Source organism: Dermacentor andersoni, chromosome 8, assembly GCF_023375885.2.
Source record: "Dermacentor andersoni chromosome 8, qqDerAnde1_hic_scaffold, whole genome shotgun sequence".
In the NCBI taxonomy this organism is placed as follows: domain Eukaryota; kingdom Metazoa; phylum Arthropoda; class Arachnida; order Ixodida; family Ixodidae; genus Dermacentor; species Dermacentor andersoni.
In genome coordinates this window covers 56690252-56714239 of record NC_092821.1, presented here as the reverse complement: position 1 = coordinate 56714239, position 23988 = coordinate 56690252, and the positions used below count along the sequence as shown (strand labels likewise).

General features: G+C 45.5%; 1 protein-coding gene across 4 annotated transcripts in view; it reads left to right on the top strand.

Moving 5' to 3' along the window:
- Positions 1 to 23988, top strand: part of LOC126520206 (uncharacterized) — a 67702-nt gene that overhangs the window by 20063 nt on the left and 23651 nt on the right. For 3 of the 4 annotated variants that reach the window (XM_072289683.1, XM_072289681.1, XM_072289682.1), the window contains exons 3-5: positions 4302 to 4360; positions 10670 to 10813; positions 20449 to 20480. In XM_072289683.1, coding sequence (XP_072145784.1) covers positions 4302 to 4360; positions 10670 to 10813; positions 20449 to 20480 — 235 coding nt within the window. The remainder of the gene's footprint in view (positions 1 to 4301; positions 4361 to 10669; positions 10814 to 20448; positions 20481 to 23988) is intronic. The other variant, XM_072289684.1, reaches the window with a different exon arrangement.

The following is a 23988-nucleotide window of genomic DNA, read 5'->3' as shown; positions in this document are numbered from 1 at the left end:
CCCTTCCCGTTTTGGTCTCCTTGAGTCTCATGAGCTGTGCGATACTTTGGGCTTCTTTTAGTTCTTCGAAGGTGTTGCTTAAACCAAGTGCCATTAGTTTCTCTGTCGATGTATTGTTCGGCAGGTGAAGTGCTGTTTTGTACGCTTTGCGTAAAATTGTGTCCGCTTCTTGTATTTCCTGTTTGGTGCAGTTGAAGTACGGGAGTATGCGACCCTGCTGACCACCACATTGCCAACGAGCTTAAGTGTGTCTCCTTCTTTCATCCCATATCTCTTTTGTGACACCCGCGTGATCATGCGTGCTATATGGGTTGTTGACTGCTTGAGTGCTATCAGCGTGTGGGTGCAGCGCTGGTTGGATTGCACCAACATACCAAGGATCCTGATTTGTTGGCTGTCCGGTATCGGCTGCCCCTTTAGCCGTACGTTAAGGCTTTCTTTGCTTTTCTTGCCCCGTGTAATTCTCAGAAGCTCGTATTTCTCCGTTGAGCACTCAATGCCTCTTTTCCCGACGTATTCTTCCACGCAAGTGGCTGCTTTTTGCAAATAGCTTTCTTTTTGGCACAGCGAGCCTTTAGTGGCCCAGATGGTGATGTCATCTGCATACATGGCATGTTGTATGCCTTCGATTTTGCTTAGTTTATGCCCTAGGCTAATCATTGCGATGTTAAAGAGTATCGGGGAAATTGCTGAACCTTGGGGTGTCCCCTTGTTTAGTGTGAGGAATTTTTGCGATTGGATTGCCTCCAAACATATTGTTGCTGTTCTATTGGAGAGGAATGCTTTGACGTATCGGTGTACTTTCTTCCCGCAGTCTACGCAGTTAAGGCCTTCCAGGATTGCCGCGTGGCCGACATTGTCAAAAGCTCCTTTTATGTCTAGTGCCATTAAAACGTGTTCTCCGTTGTATGGTATGTTGCTGAGAACCTCATGCTTAATTTGGAGAAGGACATCCTGTGTCGAAAGCTTGGATCGGAAACCGAACATACTATGGGGGTATAGCTCATTTTCCTCCATGCAATGTTGAAGTCTTTTGGTTACTATCCTCTCATATAATTTGCCTAAGCACGATGTGAGGGCGATTGGTCTTAAGTTTGTTAACTGTAGCTTTTTGCCTGCTTTGGGGATCATTACAATCTTGGCGTGTTTCCATTCCTCTGGTACCGTTTCTGCAGCCCAGTGTTGGTTGAGGAAGGTGGTGAGTTGTTCCACCAGTTCGTCCCCTAGGTTTCGAATAAGTAAATTTCTGATTTTGTCCGCGCCCGCTGCTGTATTCTTTTTTACGCTTCTTATGGCTGCGTACACCTCTTCTTTTGTGATTGGCCTGTCCAGCAGCTTGTTTTCTTTCCCTTTGTATTGTGTGTAGAATGCCGGGTTGTAATGTCCAAAACATTTGACTCTGAGCTGCTCTAGCAGTTCAGAGTCCGGTCCCTCGAATTGGTGTACCAGGCGGTGTATGGCCTTATTGTTTTCAGATTTTGTTTTTGTTGGGTCCAGGAGTGTCTTGAGTATGTGCCATGTTGCCGTGCTAAGGGTTCCGTTTAGGGACTCGCTAAACTGCTGCCAGTTTTGCCTAGTCAGCTGAGCCGCATACTTCTCCGCCACCTTGGTTATCTCTGCGATTTTCTTTTTGAGCTTCCTGTTTAGACTTTGTTTTTCTATGTTTTAGTGAGCCCGCGTCTTGCCTCCCATATCTTGAGTAGTCGCGAGTCCACCTCAGGTGTTTCCTCTGTTCTTTCTATTTCTTTGGTGTACTTGTCGAGCACCTTTCTGAGCTTGTTTCCCCAGCCTTCTAGGGGCTCGATGTTTCCCTCTATAGTTTTGCATTCCTACCTGAAGGCATTCCAATCTGTCACCTTGTTGGTGCCAACTTTGCGTTTTATTCTTCTGGTTGCCAATTGCGTTTTTAGGATGTAGTGATCGCTGCCCAGATTCTCCAGCAGGTTTTCCATTCCGCCTTGTCTGTTCCCCGGATGTATGTCAGGTCGGGGCATGTGTCGGAGCTTATGCTGTTACCTAGTCTGGTTGGCGTACTGTCGTCTGTTATGAGGGTGCAGCCGTACATATCTGCTGCTTCCTTAACTTGCACGCCTTTCTTGTCTGGTTTTTTGTAACCCCAGGTCAGATCTTTGGCGTTGAAATCTCCTACAATCACTAGGGGGTTTGTTTTGGCTAATTTGCTCGCTCGTGCAAAACGTTTGCGGAAGTCCGCCTCTTTTTGGCTCGGAGGACAATAGAGATTTATGACAAAGACACTGCTGTCTTTTCTTTTCCTTTTTGGTATGATTTCGACAATACCGTGGTCTATGTCTGTGTCGGTTATGCTGTCGTGTGCTATGGCGGTGAGGGATGTACTGATTAGTATTACTGTGCGTTCTTTTTCATAGCACTTGTAGCCTTTTAGCATTGGTGTGGTTTTCCCCTTCTCCTGTAGTGCTATGATATTTGGTGGTGTGAGTTGTGTGTTTATGTACTGTAGGAGTTGCCCTTTTTTTGCGATAGCCCCTGCAATTCCATTGCCAAATTTCTATTGTTTCGTGTCTGGCCATGATTAGTCCTCGGTGCTAAACGCGTTGTAGTTTTCGAGGCCCTGTCTTTTTAGGTTGAATTTGTCTTTAGCTTGTTGTCAGATTTGTTGTTTGCGTTGGTTTCGGATCTCCTGATCCATTATTGCCATTTTGTGTTCTATTGCATTTGCTTTCTCTTGTATAAACATCATAAATTTTCTCATTTGGTCATCGAAAGATTCTGGTTGCTGTGGTTGTTGTTGTGGTGAAGTCTGCGGTCTAGGGGGACTACCGGTCCTTTGATCCTGCAGGGCTTTAATTGGCTCCTCCAACCGTCTTTCTAGCTGTTCTATGCGTTTGCGATATGCTTCGTTTTCCTTTCTAAGATTTTTAAGTTCCTCTCCATTATTATTATCTTTCCCCGAACGCGGAGGTGGTGTTTTGGGTGGTCCCCAGCTCACCTTAGCGTTGTCTTGGGTCTTCTTAATCTGTTGTTGTCCCTTGTGTTGCTGCTGCCCCCTCATGGGCGGAGGCTGCAGTGGTGGGAAGGAGCTGTCCCTGGCTGGGTCTCTCGCTTGGCTCCTCGAATGGCTCCTTGACTGGCTCCTGGCTCGGCTCCTCGAGCGGCTCCGGCTGGCTCGATCGCCCTCCGAGCTCAGCCATCTGGGTCGGCGCCTGCGCCTGCGGCTCCGGCCGCGGCGTTGTTGCTGCTGCTGATGCGGTTGTTGGCGGCCCCTTGGTGTCGTTGAGGCGCCGCTGGCAGTCCCTGCTTGCGGTCAAGTGGGCTCCTCCGCATACCAGGCACTTTGGTTGGCATTGGTGCCCCTCTGGGAGCTAGTTTCTCCGCACTGGCGGCAAATTCTCGTTCCCGGCTTTGGGCACACGTCCGGGAAGAACCTAGCAGATAGCCGTTCTATCCGACCGAGCTTTGCGAGCATGAGCTTTACACAGACGACTAAGCAAGCTAGCTTTATTGCAATCCTATTGAAAGTGCGCAGAAAATCGACGCTCGCGTGAGGTACAATATTTGTCGTGGTGTTCACGAAGGGTAAAATACACGTAATACAAAGCGTTCGCCATCACTTATGATCGATTTATGTTATTGTTTTTCACTGGGACAATTTCCATTCGAGAACGTGAAGAATGTGTATAAAATATTTCCTCGCCAGAAAATAAGTTACACAGATTTCCTTACACTGTTATTGTTACAATAATAATGCACATAAAGTGCACACATCGTGTGCAAGGATGACAAAACTGATAGTGACCTTCTGCACGACAAGCAGCTTCTGCAAATGAAACGAAAGGGGGAGATAACAAGGTAATTGCGTATAAGGTTGTCATACACACGTATGGCTTTATATATATATATATATATATATATATATATATATATATATATATATATATATATATATATATATATATATATATATATATATATATATATATATATATATATATATATATATATATATATTTATATATATATACGTATATATATATATATCATATATACGTATATACGTAGTTTTTACGCGTGCTCACCAACATAAATGTTTTGTATATAATAATGCAACACGCGGTTATTTCACTATTGCCCCCGCAAGATATTCATAAATTTTCTTTCTTACGTTAGAGTATCATCCCTGCAAATAGTTTCTTCTCGTTTTCCCAAGATATAAAAAAATGAGAGCACTTCTACAGTGGCGTTGCGACCAGTGAGATGACTGCGTACCAGTACGATTGTGAATCCATTGTACACGTTCTTTTGCATTTCTTTCCTTTTTTTAGCAATTCATGGTTTTGGATTTAAATCAAAACAAGCTAGAATTTGGGAGGCTGTAGAGAAAGTAAGTACGTGAAGATTTCTTTATTCGTTCCTTGAAATAATAACTGATTGGAGCATTTCGCGCGAAAGAAAGTAAATTGTTTATGCACTTTTCTGTACCCAACAGGGTCCTGGGGCTCTGAATAGTGTGTTGATCAGTGCATCAGACGAATATCGGGGAACATATTTGATATCATTTCGCCTATTCTGAGGAGTTTAACGATGCAATTATGGAGAAGATGAATCCACATAGTTTCAGTACATGTGGCCATTTTCAACAGCGCACAAAAAAATTAGCGCTGCTTGATTACTGAAACAAAGCAGGTTTCAACAGAATCAGCTGCTGCTAAGTGCCTTAGGAACATTGAAAATTGTCCCCAATATATTTGTAAAGATGTAGCTTTTGTTGGCCTTGGAAGAAAAGTATAAAATTCGCGCCTCAATCACGGCCTGGAATTGTGAGGCTATGGGCCGGATAAATGCGGCTCAACCCATAACTTCTCAACCTTCAGACGTCGTCAAGGTTATTAAAGGCTGAAAAGGCCAAACATGCTATTTTTCATTCACGAATCTATATCTACGTATCCAAATCTATATATTTAAATCTATATATATTTAAAGAACCCAGCAATTTGAACGCATTCACATCATTAAATATCTGGAAGTTATATTTGATAGTGACCTTCATTAGAAAGACCAAATCAACACCGTTTGTAAAAGGTTGTCCTTCAGCTGCTACACTTTCTACGCGCACGACAATACTTTAAATTAACTTTTCTACGCTCTTTGTATTTTAGCCTATTTTACCGCTACCTTAGCTATTGTCGTGAATGCTGAGGCCAAACATTCGGAACTTACCTAACATAGTCACCCCTTTTAAAATAGCGGGCTGTGCGTATCATTACTTTTCCACTGTGTGCCATAATGTAGCACTGTCTTTCACAGACTACTTGTTGGGTCGTTTATTACTATACTTAACTACAATGTCTCCTGCCTAGTAAGCAAGATAATAAACACAAAACACCTATGCCTGATAACGCCTTCATTTTGGCATCGTTGAACACACGACATGCAAGCAACGGCAAGTTTTTCCATTGTTCACCCCGAAACAGCCAGCTCATTCAACCAGTGCGTCAAACACCACGCACCGGCCATCCTAACAGCGTCATCCCGCATCGTGCCCACACTACTACGTTCCAAAAGTGATTTTTTATGCACACAGCCGACGACTGGAATGACCTTACGTGCAGCTAAGCTGTAGTCCCAGAACCCGCTGGTTTCATGAATTCCATCGAAGAAGCTATGTACTCTTTATAATTCTACTCAACAATTATTGTTATCCGCCATTCATGCGCCCCGCTCCCCTCATGTAAAGTGACGTCTGGGGATCCTTGAGGTACAAATAAATAAATAAATAAATAAATAAATAAATAAATAAATAAATAAATCCTGATCTCCCTGTATACTTCAAGGTGTAAGTAGATAGGCTAATTGAATTTTCTGATGCTAAGATGTGGAATGACTTTATCATCATCATCAGCCTGGTTACGCCCACTGCAGGGCAAAGTCCTCTCCCATACTTCTCCAACAACCTCGGTCATGTACTAATTGTGGCCACGTCGTTCCTGCAAACTTCTTAATCTCATCCGCCTACCTAACTTTCTGCCGCCCCCTGCTACGCTTCCGTGCCCTTGGAATCCAGTCCGTAACCCTTAATGACTATCGGTTATCTTCCCTCCTCATTACATGTCCTGCCCATGCCCATTTCTTTTTCCTGATTCAAATAAAACTTGTAAAACTTGAAATAAACTTGCAACAAATTTCGACATAATATGTAAGCGCTACTTCCTTTTTACAGAAACACTGTCTTAAGCTTTTTCTGATGTACGTTTCATTGTGTGTACTACCCATAGTCCTTCTGTGATAGCGAAGCTGTATGTTGCTAGGGTTCTGTGAATGAGTAACTTATTTGCGAACTGTGAATGAGAACTTTATTTGAAAACAAGGTACTGACGGGTGACCTTGTTGTTAGGCAGCCACGAGCCCCTGGGCCCGGGCGGCTTCTTCAGCTCTCTTGATGACCTTGGCCTGCAAGTCAGGGTTGGAGCTGAGTGTATTTTTCTCGTCCGTCAACAAAACCTGTCACCATCAATAGCGCATACCCCTGTAAGCTAGCAAAAAATGCAATGGCTCATAGCCCCATAAAGTTTATGGTACCTCACGTTGCGTGGGTTACTTGCGATGACACTACCACTTTGGTCGTTGTCCGGGATTTCAATGAGGATGTCCCGGAACCGAAAAGGGAGTGGTTTACGCGCTTCGCGCTGCAGACATATCGCTGGCGATGGTCTCATCGCCAGCGATAATCGACCAGGTAGCGGCCTACGTGCATCAATTTGACATTATCAGATACTGCGTTTGCAGTTGGAAGTGTGCCAATATCGAGAAGTTCATGGCCACGCACTTTGCATTGTTTGACTGTGATGACATTACCCTTGCGCTCATTTTGGAGACTTAAATGTAGACATTTCAAAACCAGAGAAGAAAAGCTTCACTTATTTTATGACAGAAAAATTTGGTTTGGAGTACCACACTAATCCCAGTCACTAAACTACCCTACAACCGTCGTTTATATATTTAACTTTGACCACTATTCTAGGAACCGAACCAATCAGTGTACACCACAATACTCACAAAGTTATCGTCACTGCCGTTACGATATGCTGAAAATAAATACGTTTACCCTTGTTTAACCCTGTGTGATGTGCTACGGCTTCGCTGGTCATCCACCTTTACAGAGTGGAATTGTTGCTTAATAATTTTCCTTTTTCTTACGTGCGTGTTCTCTTATTATTGTAGATTATTGAGTGGTTCTTCATATTGTAAAACTAGCTGGTTACTAATGACTAGTTATGTATGGCAATTATCTGTATTTATTACCAGTAGTAATTAGTACGCGATTGCTAATCATTTTTGCAGTGGCCCGATCACTAACCAATATTAATTCTTGTAGATCAAATATTGCAGTTCCGTTTTCGATTTGTTGATTGATTGAAATCCCTTGTTTAGCAAATTTTTGCTCGGCCGAGAAAGTACGTGTACCGAAAAGATGAAAGAGTCAAAGAAAGATGGTCGCATCAAGTAGGAAAATGTCTAATAAGTTATCAACTCAATTTAGTAGGAGGGAAGCGCTTCAGAGCGTAGATTTGTGGTAGACAGGTAGGGTTTTTGTGAAAACGCCGCCACGGTAGGTCAATTGGTTAGAGCATCGCACGTGCAATGCGAAGACGTAGGATGGTTCCCCACCTGCGGCAAGGTTTTTTACCCGATTTGTGATTTATTTAATTCAGTTAGTAATACAAGTAAGTTCTCATGTGTTGTCCATGGTGTGTGCTTGTAGCTTCTCATTACAATATTAATAATGATCCGGCACATTGGTTTAACCCCTGTTCTTCGCGCTCAGGTATATATATATATATATATATATATATATATATATATATATATATATATATATATATATATATATATATATATATATATTGTGTACATTGAGGAACACGAACTCCTCCCACACAACATGGTAGGGTTCGACACCACCTTTCCACCGCATGACGCCATGTTGCTCCTAAAGGGACAGGTCTTTGACGTTAAAACAAGAGACATTCGAGGCATCCTCGCCCTCGATCTATGAAAGCATTCGACACCGTCTCGCACCGCTTCATATTGGAGTCTGTGGAAGGCCTCGGCCTCGGCCAGAGATTTCAGGAGTACGTGCGCTCCTTCCTAAAAGACAGAGAAGCCCGACTGCGAGTCTCACAACTTAAGTCGGACTGCTACTCAAGAGACGGACAACAGATTCCGCGAGTCGACCACATACGCATTCTTGGACTCCTAATCGAAGCCACCGGATGCCACGGACACACGATCAAGCACTTAACCGCCAAAACCGAAAACATGATCAGACTCATCCGCAGAGTCTCAGGGCGCAGGAAGGGTCTCTGCTAAGATAACCTTCTGCGCGTATACCACGCGTTCCTTATGAGTCATATTATTTACGTCGCCTCTGCCCACAATTGGACGAAAACAGAAAAGACGAAACTAAACACACTCATGCGCAAGAGCATCAAACAGGTCTTGGGCATTTCGCAAAGAGCAAGTACAGCAAAGGTTGATCAGCTAGGCATGCACAACAAGATCGACGAAGTGATCGAGGCTCAGACTATGGCGCAAATACTCCGCCTACCCTCGTCCATAGCCGGTAGACTAATGCTAAGCGAAGCTAATGTCTCCCCATCTCCCTATCTCGAGCACGCTGTAACCCTACCGAGTGAAATCAGAGACAACTACAGAGTCTCACCGTTTCCCAGAAACGTCCACCCACCATACAACGTGGGTAGGCGCCGGGCCCGCGCCCGCGCGATTCTTCGCCGCACTGACGCGGATCGTGAAGCCACCGCATTTGTGGACGCGGCCCAGTGCGGCAATACATCAACTTTTGCGATAGCAGTTGTGGACGGCAACGGAACGTTACGATCATCGGCATCGGTTAAATCGACCACCAGCGCTAAAGCAGAACAGATAGCCGTAGCCATCGCCATGGCAGACCCCACATTTGCCCATGTCCTCACAGATTCGCGTGCTGCAATTCGGGCTTACGAAAGCGGCAACGTATCGAAAGAGGTAGCGCATATACTACTAGTAAGCTCAAAAGAGGGCAAACGATGCCTCTCCTGGTTCCCCGCTCACATGGGGAAAGACATTCACCCGCAAAAACCCAACTTCGATGAAATTGCCCACGACCGTGCGCGAGAACTTGCCCGCCGCGACGGTCCCGCGGCCTCCGAGGGGCTGGACATTCAGTTTAATGACCCGCTACTCACTTACCAAGAAATCACCTCACACTAGCGAAAAGGCAGAATGAAATACCCGCTCCCGCACGCCAAACTCGAGCGCGCGCAGGCGGCCGCGTTTCAAATGCTGCAAACGGACTCGTATCCGTCACGAGGCCTATTAAGCCACTACAACTCAGACATCCCGGCAAATTGCCCAGACTGCCCAGAACTCTATTGCTCACTCTCGCACATGCTTTGGCAATGTACCGCGTTACCAGAGGGCCCTCTCTCCAGTGAGCCCGAATGGGAAGAAGCCCTCAAAAGCCCGGACCTCAAACTCCAACTCAAGGCCGTCCAGAGGGCCCAAGAACTGGCGGAGCGTCACCACGTTCCCGTCCCGACTTGGGCGTCGCCTACGGTTTCGGCCCAAGGAGCTCCCAGCGTGCGATCTCCAATAGCTTAAACCCCCTCAGGACCTCAATAAAGTTCTTGACTGACTGATTGATTACCTTTTTTTTTATGAACGTGCTGGCCGCAGACACTTGAAGTTTTGCGTAAAGAAGACATCTATTGAGGCAAGTGGGACTAGAAGAGTGACTTTCTGTCAAAAATTCACTCGTATATATATATATATATATATATATATATATATATATCTCATTGTGTATCCTTTTCTGTGAATGTGCTCACCGCAGACATCTGAAGTTTTGTCGTAAAATGACATCGATTGACGCAACTGGGACTAGACGAGTGACATTCTCTCAAAAAATAATTGCTCACAAATTGTCGTGTTTGTAGAGAGAGAAGAATGTATATATCCCATGTTTGTTATTCATTATAAAAGCTAGCATACATTTGAAAACAATTCTCTTCATCAAACCATCCATATATTGGCGTTAAGTTAATTAAGTGGCGGGGTTTTCTGCGATCTCTGTAATGTTGTAGAGTTTCAGTGTAATTCAGTGGTTCTGTCGGTGAGTCGTCTGGGTTTGACAGGTCTTCCAATGACGCCCAATTTGCGATCTTTCGAGATACCGTATTAGCGCGTTCATTACCATAGAGAGAGGCGTGTCCAGATGTCGAGACGATACGCACCCTGTATAACGCTGTCGGGTGCAATGATGTAAGGATGCGCTGTGGATGCGTGTGATCCTCCCTTGTGTCATAGTCCTGCAGGCGATCTGTTAATCCGTGACCATTGTGTTGGGCCCATCTGCTGCCAGTACATTTCAAGCGTGTACGTTGGCTAGGATGATAGCAGCCTCTTCCGCCGTGCCCCTTTGCACATAGTTGAGCGTGGCCACCTTCGTGCACACCTTCGTTGCACACCTTCGTGCTATAAACACTTGATACGTGAAAGTTGACTTCGGCAAATAAAGAATGTACGGTAGTGTCGTAAACATTGCATCTTTAGGCTTGCACCAGGTACTTCAGCTTGGCCAATGGTTCGTCATACGTCAGATGTGGGCTAACACAAAGATATATTCTTGATGTAGCTTCTGCAGGGCCGAGGTGAACTCATGATAAGCCGCGGAACATATGGCAGAACTGATTATCCTATGTGTGTACGATCACGCCCGCTTGGATCTTCAGCTGGCAAAATTCATCACAATTTAAGCTACTACGAAAGAGATATAAAGGTGAGTATGTGGACTTGTTTTTTTTCGATCATCGAGCAGCCACTTTGCACGTTACAAAATTTGCGCCATCTAGCTTGGTTGTTTTGATAAAACTAATTTTACGTATAGGATATACACCATGTGTGCTTTAGTGGACATTGTGAAATTGCGCTATTTTGTATCAGAGTTGACAAAATCACAAATTTTTCTCTACTGTAGAACTGTACAATGTTGTAAACGGCACCCCAAAAGCGACCGCGAAATCGGCAATTGGCATCATGTCTGCCGCGACTCGCGCAAAAGAAGGAGGCTGTAGCAAGCGCTTTTTTGTGCTGCGGATTTTTCTGACCCACGAAGCAGCAATGATCGACCGGTATTCTTGAGTCATCATATTTCAAGTGTCAGCGCTTTGGGCGTTGGTCGAAAAGCTGAAGAGGGTGTGCTACTTGTGCTATGTCTGGTTCTACTGAACGCGCTTATGACATTTGCACTTCAGCAACATTCTGTGCTAACTGGGAAGTAGATCACTCTGCCTACTCGTGATGGCACCCCACGTGGAAAAAGAAGAGAAACAATTTAAACAACTGAATGCCAAACCAAACCAATATTTCCCGAAGCACGTAAGCGTTTCTCTCGCAACAATCAATCTAGTCCTTTCTATAATAATGTGACGAGCCGAGGGGCAGTGCCACATCCTTTGACGGCCGCGCAAGTCAAACGGAGTGTGATGACGGTCACGCCACCAGCCCCACCGGATGGAGCAGCCATTTCTGCTCCGCCCTCAGCCAAGAGTGGCTAGCAGACCTCCGGGCCTGCAGTCTCAAGGCCACTGCCTGGGCACACAGGACCCAAAAACCCCTCAGTGTGCCCGTCGAGCGGACGTCATGCTCCGCTTACGAAGCGGCGATGTGTGCAAGCAGCAGTAATCCGGCGCCTAAAATGAAAAAGAACGGCGTAGGTGCGCGAGCAGGAAAAAGGAAAAGCCCACATAACGGGACTTGGAAAGGTCTCGTGAGCGAACCTAAGCTTTCCTGACAGGCAGCATAAAACTTCCCATATGGCTGCACCAATATTCTTGAAACGTGAGAGGTCTATTCCACAATTTGGTTCATATAAAGGAACTCCTACATAAGTTTAAATGCATGTTTACTAAAAAAATAAAGGGCCGACATTCTACAGCGTGGCAAACAAAACGTTCTTATCGATTTATGCATCACATCAACTAAACTCGTGCCGCACCAGGACCGGAATAAGATCAAAAATCTATATAGGAGTGAACGTTTCCTCGTTCTCTCAAAATTAACAAAAGGCGATCAGTGTTCGCCGAATCTGCCCGTTGGATGGTCGACTGGGTCGATTGGAAACGGTACAGACTCTCGCAATCGATGATGCAGTGTCATTTGACAGCATTTATAACTGATGCTGCGTCAGTATAGATCCCTGAAACAAATGAATCGCCCTCTAAGCGGCCTATTCTCCGGTGGAATGAAGAGTGTAGGGAAGCTCGCGAAAATCAAAATTAGGCTTGGAGTCGCCTTCGCGGCTCTTCGACTACCGCGAGCTCGATAATCTTTAAGAAAAAATCTGAAGGTAAAAGAACGCGTCGCTGTGCATTAAATGGCCAGCTGGCAAAAATACATCTCTAGCATTGATTGATATACAAACAATAGAAAAGCCTGGAACAGCGTAAATTAAATACAAGCCGCGAAACCAATCTTATACTTATAGTAAATGCACAAGGTAACACATTAATCGACTAAGCTGATTCTCAAGGGGCACATTTTGAAACGAATTCTACTTCATCACACTACTCATATATGTTTCTGGAACACCGGCAACAAGCAGGGCGACTGCCTCTGGATCAGAAAGGAAATGGAAATAAAGTTTACAACCTCGGTTTAACATGCGACATTTTAGCTGCACTAAATGTTTGTGACACGTCCGTTCCAGGAAGTGACAGATTAGCGTATGAAATGATGAAACAGCTGCAGCATGAGACCCACAAAACACCACTGTCAGTCTAACTCCATGTTTTCTGCCGTCTCCTTTCTATCCACATGGAAAGAAGCAATAATCATTCCAATACTAAAAGGCGGCAAGGATCCAACTTCTGCCAGCAATTACAGGCCTATAGGCTTGACAAGTTGCCTATGTAAACTGTTTGAGAAAATGGTTAACGGACGCCTCCTCCCTTTCCCTGAACGTAACAAACTATTAGACTCCCTACAGTGTGGTTTCAGGGTAGGTAGATCCACAACTGATCACCTTGCCTGCATGGAGACGAAAATTCGCGATCCCTTTGTGCATAAGCAGTTCTTTTGGTCAGCGTTACTGTGTGAATTTTCTGGTTTCCATTTTCTCCCTCTTCTTCTTCTTTCGCCTTTTATTCCCTTTACTCCTTTCCCCAGCACAGGGAAGCCAGCCGGTACTTACACTGGCTAACCTCCCTGTCTTTCCTCCCATTTGTCTCCTCCTCATTGGTCAGTATTTATTGATATGGATAATGCATATGACACCGTGTGGCGTTTAGGAATTCTCCGTGACCTGACTGAAATGGGAATTCGAGGCAATATACTGAATCTCATCGAAAGTTAGCTATCTAACCGCATGCTCCGTGTTAAGGCTTGTAGTATGCTATCTCGTTCATTTACAAAGGAAGCGGGCGTACCACAAGGTCGTGTCCTTAGGTGCACTCTATTCGTTGTAAAAATGAACTCGCTCCATACTATCGCACAACGTACAATGTTTTGTTTGGCGTAAGTGGATGACGTACAAATAGGTTTTAAATCATGTAGTATTTCGATCTGTGAGCGACATGTACAGCTTGATTTCAACAATTTATCAAAGTGGGCTGACGCAAAGGCGTATAAACTAAACCCGCAAAAAAGCGCGCATGCTCTCTTCTCGAAGGAGAGAGGTACATTACCTGACTGCGCTATATATCCTACTCGACCACAGCTACAGGTGAGCCATGAAAATAAACTTCCGGGCTTAATTTTAGACTATATATTAACATTTATTCCCCACTTGAAATATTTAAAAGCCATGTTGCTGAAGATAATGAATCTTCTGAAGCTCATGTACCGCATAATAAGCGGAAGTGATAGAATGTGCCTCTTTAGCTTGTACAAACGTCTGATAAGGTCACGCCTTGACTACGAAGCGACAGTGAACAACTCTGCTACGCCTCGTGCTGTGGAGATACTAGATTTCTCCTAGAACCACAGGTGCCTTCAGGACTAATCCTGTAGAAAGCCTGTACGTTGAATCCAACGAATGGTCTCTACATCTACAAACAATATACTTAACTTTCTCTTACGCCCTGAAAGCTAAATCAGATATTGAGGGTCCATGCCAGTTTACTATTTGCGACATGTCCACTATCATAATTTTCCGCAACCGCCCAACCGTCCACACTCCTGTCTCCGTTCGGTTGGAAGCACTCTCAGAAAAAAACAGGGGTCCCTATTTTAGTGAATGTCCTAATGGCTCCTGCTCGCCTGCACGTCCCCCCCCGCCCCCGTGAGAATGGCAGACCATTCAATGCGACATCTCTTTTGTAGAAATACCAAAGCGTGCACCGTAAACACATATACACTCGCATTTTCATGAACTCCTGGACAAGTACTCCGGTACAGACTACTCTACAACGCTTCGAGATCATCTACTGGTGTTTTTACGCAGCTCTCGGACCTTCGTTTTCAACACCCGGCGGACGAAATCCACACAGAAGTATCTTTACTGCTTAAACCTACGCTATAGTCATGGCTGTACATAAGGCTCCCGAATTTATCTAAGGTTATTCTCTTCACAGACTCACTAAGTTTAGTGGGAGCCCCAATTAGTCTATGAAAACACAGGAAATTGTTTTGGAATTAATTGTACTGCTTGTTGTGCTCCCCATATATTTGCAACCAAGTTATTGTCTTATGCAGAGTATCTGGCCCCGAATGTATAAAAGGCATCGTAGCTGCTGACGAAAACGCTACGTCAGCAAATTTAGCAACACAGAAATAACCCCATCCCTGCCACAGACCTAAAGCCTTTTCGACGCCGTAAACTGAGAAAGTATTGGCAGTGTCTTGGATACCCAAGCAGTGAATATGCATACATGATAAAACTAAAACTGGGGAACTGGATAAGTGAGAAAACAACAGGGTACAAAGAAGTACTTGTTTGCCGATTAAACATAGGGCAGACTTAAGGTACTCGTTCTTACCTCTTGACCTAGAAAGATCCTGCGACTTCTTGAACGTGCGGGAATTATCTAACACTCTCCCACATTTTCATTCATTGCCCTACAATAAAAGCAGAGAGGAAAACATATTTCCATTCTAGTCAAGAGTTCGACGAAAGTTCGTCTGGTCAGGTAACATGATGATGAAGAAATTGCGGCCACTGATCAAGTCAAGGTGAAAAAACACACAGAGACGTTTCGGGACCCGTACGGGTTCCTTGATCACACTAAAAGCGGGCAAGAGCCGCGAGTCGTTTTTATGGCAGAATGTGACGTAGGGAACGGATGTAGTTAGCAGGAAGATTTCCATCGGTCCTGTTGATAGTGTTGTCAGTAGTTTGAATAAATAAAGATTCTAACAAAAGTCGCGTCATCGAATTCTTTTCCTTAGCTATTATAGCAGCGTTTTCCCAATCGATGCGGTGACTGCGATTATCGGCGTGTTCGGCAAGGGCGTTCGAGACTTTTTTCTTGTTGGACACGTCCCTTTGGTGCTCTTTTAATCTTCTCGTGAATTTGCCGGTTTCACCGATGTAGCTGCAGCTGCAGTCTGCGCATGGTACCTTGTATATGACACCGGGATAATTCTTGCTTTCAAGCCGATCCTTTACGTTAACAAGCTGAGCTTGTTGGATGGCATGTGGGCTATTCTGAGATCGTATGCTGAGAATACGCGGCTAAGAGCTTCGCTGACGCCAGGAACATAGTGGACGCCAGCGCGTTTCATGAGCGACTTGCCTTGAGACGGCTTTGGATGGAGGACGCGGGCTTCCATTTTGCCAATAAACTTCTTGGGGTACCCGTTCCTGGATAACTCGTGACGAATTTTTTTCAGTTCGTTCTGCATTTCGTGGTCACTTGAGCAGATGCGTGTGGCCCGCGTCACGAGAGATGAGACAACGGATTGCTTGTGGCAAGCCGGGTGACATGAATTGAAGTTTAAGTACTGGCCGGTATGAGTCGCCTTCCTGTGCACGGCAAATGAGAGCCTCGTTCCACTTCGCCGCACGAGGACGTCAAGGAATGGGAGGCTGTTGTCACACTCGTATTCTGTGGTAAATTGTAGGGCTGCGTGTGCTGAGTTGAGAAGACGTAGGTGGCGTGGGGCCACAAGATAATTCGACAAGCCGAGAGGAAATTATTGGCAGCAAGGGTTCAAGAATGCCGACAGAAAATCAAGGATTTGGAAACAGCAACGTTCTTCGCAAGGCGCCAGCTAGAACACGCCATTCTTCAGGACTTCCAGGATGTACAGCTTCATGCAAATTTCATGGCGACATTAAGAGACCGCCAGCGCAGGAAGTCGCAAAAAAAGTAAGCTTGACGCTCTTAGGCCGAAGAAACCCACGCAAACCAAGGAAGTCCTCCTCAACTTATCCTCCTACAAGCCTACTGAATCTGAAGTTGCTCTTCTGCGCAAGGGCTTGAACTTCAACACTGGCGCCTCACCCAACCCAGCGAGAGTAATCTGCGCCGTGGAACGCGCCGTCACTCAACTTCCTTCCGAAGTTAGAGAAGAAGCTCGCACCCGCGCCATTGGTGTTCTGTCAAAGTGGCGGACGCGCAACCCTCAAGCACGATTTTCACCTGCCGAGAAACAAGCCGTCGACGGCCTCCGGAACAATGACTCCATTGCCATCCTTCCTGCAGATAAGGGAAATGCCGTCGTGTTGCTCGACAGAAGTGACTACAATGAGAAAATGAAGGATTTGCTATCAGACGAGGATACGTACGTCGCGATCCAGAAAGACCCCATGGTCAACCTGCAAACAAGACTGCAGAAGCTCCTCTCCAAGGTTTTTAAATTTGTTCCACCGCAGCAAAAGCATCTCTACCATCGCCTCTTGTGCACTAACGGATCCGCACCTGCAATATACGGACTACCGAAAGTTCACAAGCCAGGCGTTCCACTACGGCCCATTGTAGACTTTACAAGGTCACCGCTGCACCGGTTATCAGGTTACCTACACCAAGTGCTGGGCCCGCTCACCGGCAAGACAGCGACGCACATTTCAAATTCTTATGCCTTCGTGGAGAAAGTGCGTGACATCTCCCTGGATGAAGACGACATTATGGTGTCATTTGACGTGAAGCCGCTCTTCACTTCAGTGCCTGTTGACCTGGCCGTTGCTACGTGCAGAGATGTCCTGCTGGCGGACGACACGCTCGCTGAGCGCACCCCTTTGGAAGTACAGGACATTTGCGAGCTTTTAGACTTCTGTTTGAGCAACACCTACTTAACTTACAACAAACAGTTTTACAGGCAGATCAACGGAATTGCCATGGGTGCTTCCATTTCCGTTACTACCGCCAACTTGGTCATGGAAGTCATTGAACAGAAGGCCCTCACTGACTTCCCTTCCGCGCCGAAGGTTTTCGTCCGCTACGTAGACGACTGTTTTTGCATTGTGTGAAAGCCGGACGCTTCACGCCTCCTACGTCTTCTCAACTCAGCAGACGCAGCCCTACAATTTACCACAGAATACGAGTGTGACAACAGCCTCCCCTTCCTTGACGTCGTCGTGCGGCGAAGTGGAACGAGGCTCTCATTTGCCGTGCACAGGAAGGCGACTCATACCGGCCAGTACTTAAACTTCAATTCATGTCACCCGGCTTGTCACAAGCAATCCGTTGTCTCATCTCTCGTGACGCGGGCCACACGCATCGGCTCAAGTGACCACGAAATGCAGAACGAACTGAAAAAAATTCGTCACGAATTATCCAGGAACGGGTACCCCAAGAAGTTTATTGGCAAAATGGAAGCCCGCGTCCTCCATCCAAAGCCGTCTCAAGGCAAGTCGCTCATGAAACGCGCTGGCGTCCCATATGTTCCTGGCGTCAGCGAAGCTCTTAGCCGCGTATTCTCAACATACAATCTCAGAATAGCCCACATGCCATCCAACAAGCTGAGAAATCAGCTTGTTAATGTAAAGGATCGGCTTGAAAGCAAGAATTATCCCGGTGTCATATACAAGGTACCATGCGCAGACTGCAGCTGCAGCTACATCGGTGAAACCGGCAAATTCACGAGAAGAATAAAAGAGCACCAAAGGGACGTGTCCAACAAGAAAAAAGTCTCGAACGCCCTTGCCGAACACGCCGATAATCGCAGTCACCGCATCGATTGGGAAAACGCTGCTATAATAGCTAAGGAAAATAATTCGATGACGCGACTTTTGTTAGAATCTTTATTTATTCAAACTACTGACAACACTATCAACAGGACCGATGGAAATCTTCCTGCTAACTACATCCGTTCCCTACGTCACATTCTGCCATAAAAACGACTCGCGGCTCTTGCCCGCTTTTAGTGTGATCAAGGAACCCGTACGGGTCCCGAAACGTCTCTGTGTGTTTTTTCACCTTGACTTGATCAGTGGCCGCAATTTCTTCATCGTATTTCCATTCTGCATATGGCGCAAGTATACCTCTTCAGCCGGAATTATTTCTTAGCAATGAGACGTTTGTTAACCTGAATATAGTCCGTGAATTTTTACCTGAAACAGGCAGTCTGGAAATCATTTGGCCAGGTAATTTTAGCACGCGACTAACAGCCCTTGTATTCAAGAGCTCTCTTGAAGCTTAGTGTCACTGTTGTGTTTTATCATGTTCTAGAATGTTCATGTTCTATCTTGTTTTCAATAAAACTTAATTGCCATAGTCCACATCACTAACTACTCATTGTCATTATTTTAGTATATATTTGTCTTACGCCATTATCATGCAGTTTTAAGGCCGTTTTACAGCCATGTCACATCCGCCATGAGGGATTTAGTGTTCATGCCATCCACCATTCACCGCAAACATTATCATTTGTAATGGCGAGGTACTATCAAATTAAGAAGACAACCTAAGCTTCAACAAGTCACTACCTCACCAGAACAGGATTTGTCCTCCCTGGTACAGTATTCGACCACTCTCTCCCCCAAATGACTCATTCAATTACCCAATGGCCCTCAGTCCCCAGCGGCTGCGGTGCATCTAACCAAGGCAGCGGTAAGACCAGTAACGTAGCAGAGGGTGCTAAGATTCTCTGGACCCGGACAGGCCGCCAATGGAAACTGAGCCTTGCAACGTTTAACAACCGACGCGTCTCGAGTGACGCTAACCTAGCAGGACTCTTTGTGGAACTATCAGACATTTCTTGGGACATCATTGGCCTTAGTGAGGTTAGGGAAACTGGTGCAGCTTATACAGTGCTAACAAATGCCCACGAACTCTGCTACAGAGGACTACCAGATAATAAGCAGTTCGGGGTAGGATTTCTAATCCATAACGACACAGCTGGCAACATTCACGAATTCTACAGTATTTATGAGAGGGTAGCAGTAGTCGTAATAAAGCTGAATAGGAGGTATAGAAAAAGGTATACAAACCTACGCTCCAACATCCAGTCACATGATGAAGAAATAGAACAATTTTGTGGAGATGTTGGTTAGAGATCTGAAAAGTACAAACTCAGTACACTCTAGTCATGGGCGACTTCAATGCGAAAGTTGGGGGAAAAGCAGGTTTGGGAAAAAGCAGTTGGCTACTACGGCGTGGATTCTAGGACAACTCGAGGAGAGATGTTGGTAGAATTTGCGGATAGGACTATGCTGCAAATAATAAAAAACTTCTTCAGGATGCGTTGGAACAAAATGTGCACCAGGAAAAGTCCTAATGGTGAAACAAGAAATGAAGTTGACTTTATACTTTCCGCGGATCCCAGCATAGTGCATGATGCAGAAGTATTAGGCAGGGTAAAGTGCAGTGATCATCGGTTAGGGAGGCCTATGAATCGCCTCAATTTGAATAGAGAAAGGGTAAAATTGGTCAAGAAGAAATAGGCCTACATAGGCGCAGTAAGGGTAAAAGCAGACCAGTTCAGGTTGGCACTTCAAGGCAAATTGGCAGCCATAGAAGAGAGAAATGAAAATGACATAGAGGCAAATAATGAACCCGTAACTCGGCTGGCTTGAGAAGCAGCAGTTGAAGTGGGAGTTAGGGCACCAAGCAATCAGTAGGTAACCTCTCCCAAGTAACAAAGAACCTATTAAACAAACGAAAACGAACAAAAGTGTCCAACTCAAGAGATCAGATAGAATTCACAGAACTGTCGAAACTAAGCAACAAGGAGAAAATAAGGGATGTTCGAAATTATAACCTGAGAAAGACTGAGGAAGCTGTAAAAAATGGACGCATCATCATCATCACCATCATCATCATGAAGCCGCTCTTTGGCCAATACTGGCCCTTCCGCCATAAAACACTACACATCATCACTGAGCCCTCTGCTGCACGGGAGAGCTTGGAACCTTAGTCGTCTGAACCGCCCAGGTACACGGTGCCACCCATTGCAAACATTCTATAACGGTTCGGGTAGTGAGAAAGTCTAGCTGTGCCATAGCTTCGTCAACAATGTTTGCGATATTTTCAGGCCTCGCAGACACATGGACATAGACTATATCGGTAAGTACTAAACTTCGTCTTTCTCGCATACTTCATATTCTCAATTACTGCGTATTCTAACCACTGTTCAGCTTGACAAGTCGCGGTAACGAATCACGTTATGCCTTATGTATTCTTAAATTACTATTTATTTTGTAATTATTTTATTATGAGAACAAATCATGTAGGAAAGGCGGGAATGACGCGCTTTGGCTAGACATTCCAACATTCTTTTTGTGATTACTCCTGCATGTAAGCTGCAAAGCTAGTATCAACAGGTTAGACATACATACTAGTGAATAATAAAATATCAGTGATTCTCATTTACGACCATAATGTGAGGGAATGTGGTTCACTTTAAATAAACTCCGTCGATATTATGTAGCATGTGAAATGCTCCACAATCTCTAGATACCGGATGTCCATAATTGCCTCTCTTGGAAAGAAGTGAATGTTTGAACCGTACATGAAAGCCTGAGATAATATTGTCAGATGTGGCTTGTTTTTCTTAATCACCTATTGATCATGTCTGTGGGCGAAAGCTTGACCGCGCTCGCTGATGGACTGTATTGGGGCCGGAGTTTTTTCACGCTGCAACGTACAGTTTGACTCGATAATACCCCCTCCCCCCTGTATTTACTAAACAAGACTGTTTTTCTTTAATTCAGCCCAATCTAACGGCTCCTCATAATCGAGTGGATCTAACATAATGTAAACTATGCCACCCGCCTCTTAGTAGAGGCTCGGAAACTCGTACAGGCGCTGGGTGCGTTCAAATTTCCTTCTGCTGGAGAAAATATTTTTTTCCCCCGCTAAGAATTATCTTAAATGAATTCACAAGCACAGCTTCGCAATAAAATTTAGGATTGACGTGTGCAGCAGTGGAGCATCACAGATATTAATGGGGGCGAATTTTTTACAACTACTTGTCTTCGTCTCGTAGAAGGTATTAATAGCTGTCGTTGCAGAAAATGGTCAAAGAATGACAGACGATAAAAACTATCTGCCCTTATTCCCTTTCCATAAAGATTTTCAGTTTCATTACGCTGTAGTGAGAACGACGCAATGTCTTCGCAAAAGCAGTGGAGTCACCGCAGCACTACAACGAAAAGCCCAATTGCAGCACATGTATTGGATGCTGAACGTAACTTGATCCAAACACTATTATTAGGGCCCGGATTCTGAAACGCTCCTTTCCTAACTAAGGATGCCTCACACGCTGTGAGGCGACCTGGCGTCAATTCTGGAACGTACCTTACTAAGGGGCACTAAGTTAGGGCCTCCTTGGTGCTTCCCCGCGCTTAGGGAGCCGGCATGCTACCTTCATGCGTCCTAACCGCGCTCCTCTACCTGAACGTATGCTTCTCCGCATGACTTTGCACGCGGTACGCTCGGCTAGGGTAGGTGCCGTGCGCAGCCAAGGCCGCGGTAGCCAGCCGCCGTGTACTGACGCCCAGTTTGGTTACGCGGACCGCGTTTTGTGCCATATCTTTTTTGCACTGTGATCTTGTGGAAAGCGAGCGGCGAGAATGACGGCCTTGCAAGACGATAGCTTCGAAAGCTATGCACGGTTTCTTCGACGAGCAAATGAACTCCGTTACGGGACTGTGTACAAGCCTCCACCTTTGACTCTAGCCCGGCGCCTGACTGACAGGCAGAATCCACTGGAATACTACGACGAAGGGGACTTTCTAGCCCGGTATCGTTTTTCCAAGCGAGCTGTCGACGCACGTGCGGCATGCTGTTATATTCTGTGCACAGCCGCTCCCACGCTTTCGCCTTCGCGTTCAGCGACACAGCATCTGTTTTCTTGCTTTCAATCACATTGCTGTACCTTTGTAGAAGTTCCGTGAACAAGTCCTTTTCTTCTTCCGTAAAATATGCTTTGCCCGGCATGGCAAATACACATACACACACACACACACACGAAAGAAAGCGCACGCAAAGAAAGGAAAAAAGCGACGCCTGACCAAACGAACTCAGATGCTGCCATAGTTGCTAGACTGAGATTGCTTTCTTGCCACGCGCATCCTTTTCGAACCATTTTTACGTTATTAACCAAAGAAATGTAATTTATGCCCCAGTATAAAAGTAGAAATGCAATTTTAACAGTCCAGGCACTTTGTCTCGGCAACTCATTACAAATATTTCGCATTTTTTGTGGGTAATCTCGAAACCAGAAGCCTCTAACGTTACACTTCCTTTGGCGAGGCGCTCCTTCCGCAGGGAAGGCGAAAGGAAGCTTTTAGAATTCGCGGTGGCCTTCCGAGGGCGCCTAACGTTTAGGTAGCATGGAGGGCTCCTTGCGGAAGGTAAGGAAACGGTCTAAGGTTAGGAGGATTTCAGAATCCGGCCCTAGATGTCGAACACATTGGACGAAAGAAATGAACGGTCAGCTATTGATCACAGTTGTCATGAGGCACTCGCCGCATATGATGTAGTATACTGAGTTAGCTAATAGGTTGTCTTGTAAAGTAATACATTTTTCTCGTAGGGCTTTTGTCGTACTCATAAAATCCGACGGAACCAATGCGATGATAAATGCCGACGTTGTGGCAATTGGCACTAAATCAATGCAGTGGCAGGCCGTACTGCCTCCAAAGAGGCGCCTTATGAGGCATGTATGCTGCCGGGTTTCTTATCTTGCACTCGCCTCTTACCATAGCTGGCTCCCGAGCAGCGCCGTGGCAAAGTCCGGTCTTGGAGCAGTTGTTAGTTCATATTCAGACAAGTTTATCCGAGTCTATATGAATCGGGTTCAATATGGTCCACGATCTGATAAGCTTTTCATTGTTTTTTTTATTAAGGACCGGCACGTACCCGCTGCCGCATACGACCACGACATCATCACAACAATGGTATGATAAGGAATACATGACGATGACGCAACGACAACGATTATATGACAACGGGATGAGGACAAGGGGAGGACTACGAGTGTATAGTGACAATGGCGTGATGACCACTGTATCATGAAGCCTGTACAACGACAATGGCGTGACAACGAAAGCATGACGCAGTCGAATGACGAAGTTGGACTGACGACGATGGCACAAACAGGACGACAGGACGATGGCGGTCTGGTAGCAGGGCCATTATAGCAACGTCATGACAACGGCGGCATCACTGCGTTGAATGCCGACAGTATGCGGTGACGAGTGACGGCTGACAAAGCCGGAATACTAAGACGCAACGACCGGGATGGTGTCACCACCAAAAGCACACATCTAGTTTCCCAAGCAATTGGAGATCTTGGGCCCCTGGGTTCATGTAGAAGACATGGCGACCACCGCATGACGAGACAGATCATGAAGCTTCAATGACGGCAGTTAACCAATCACAATGTTGTTGTGACAACGAAATCATGAAGGAAGTATGACTAAGATAACCTGACGATGACGACATGATGGTAGTCTGGCGTTAAATCTGCAGTAACGAAGATGCAACGACCACAATGGCACCACGACCATGACCACGTACCTAATGACGCAAACTAGTATTTGAGACGCTATTTTTTTAGGAGAAGGCG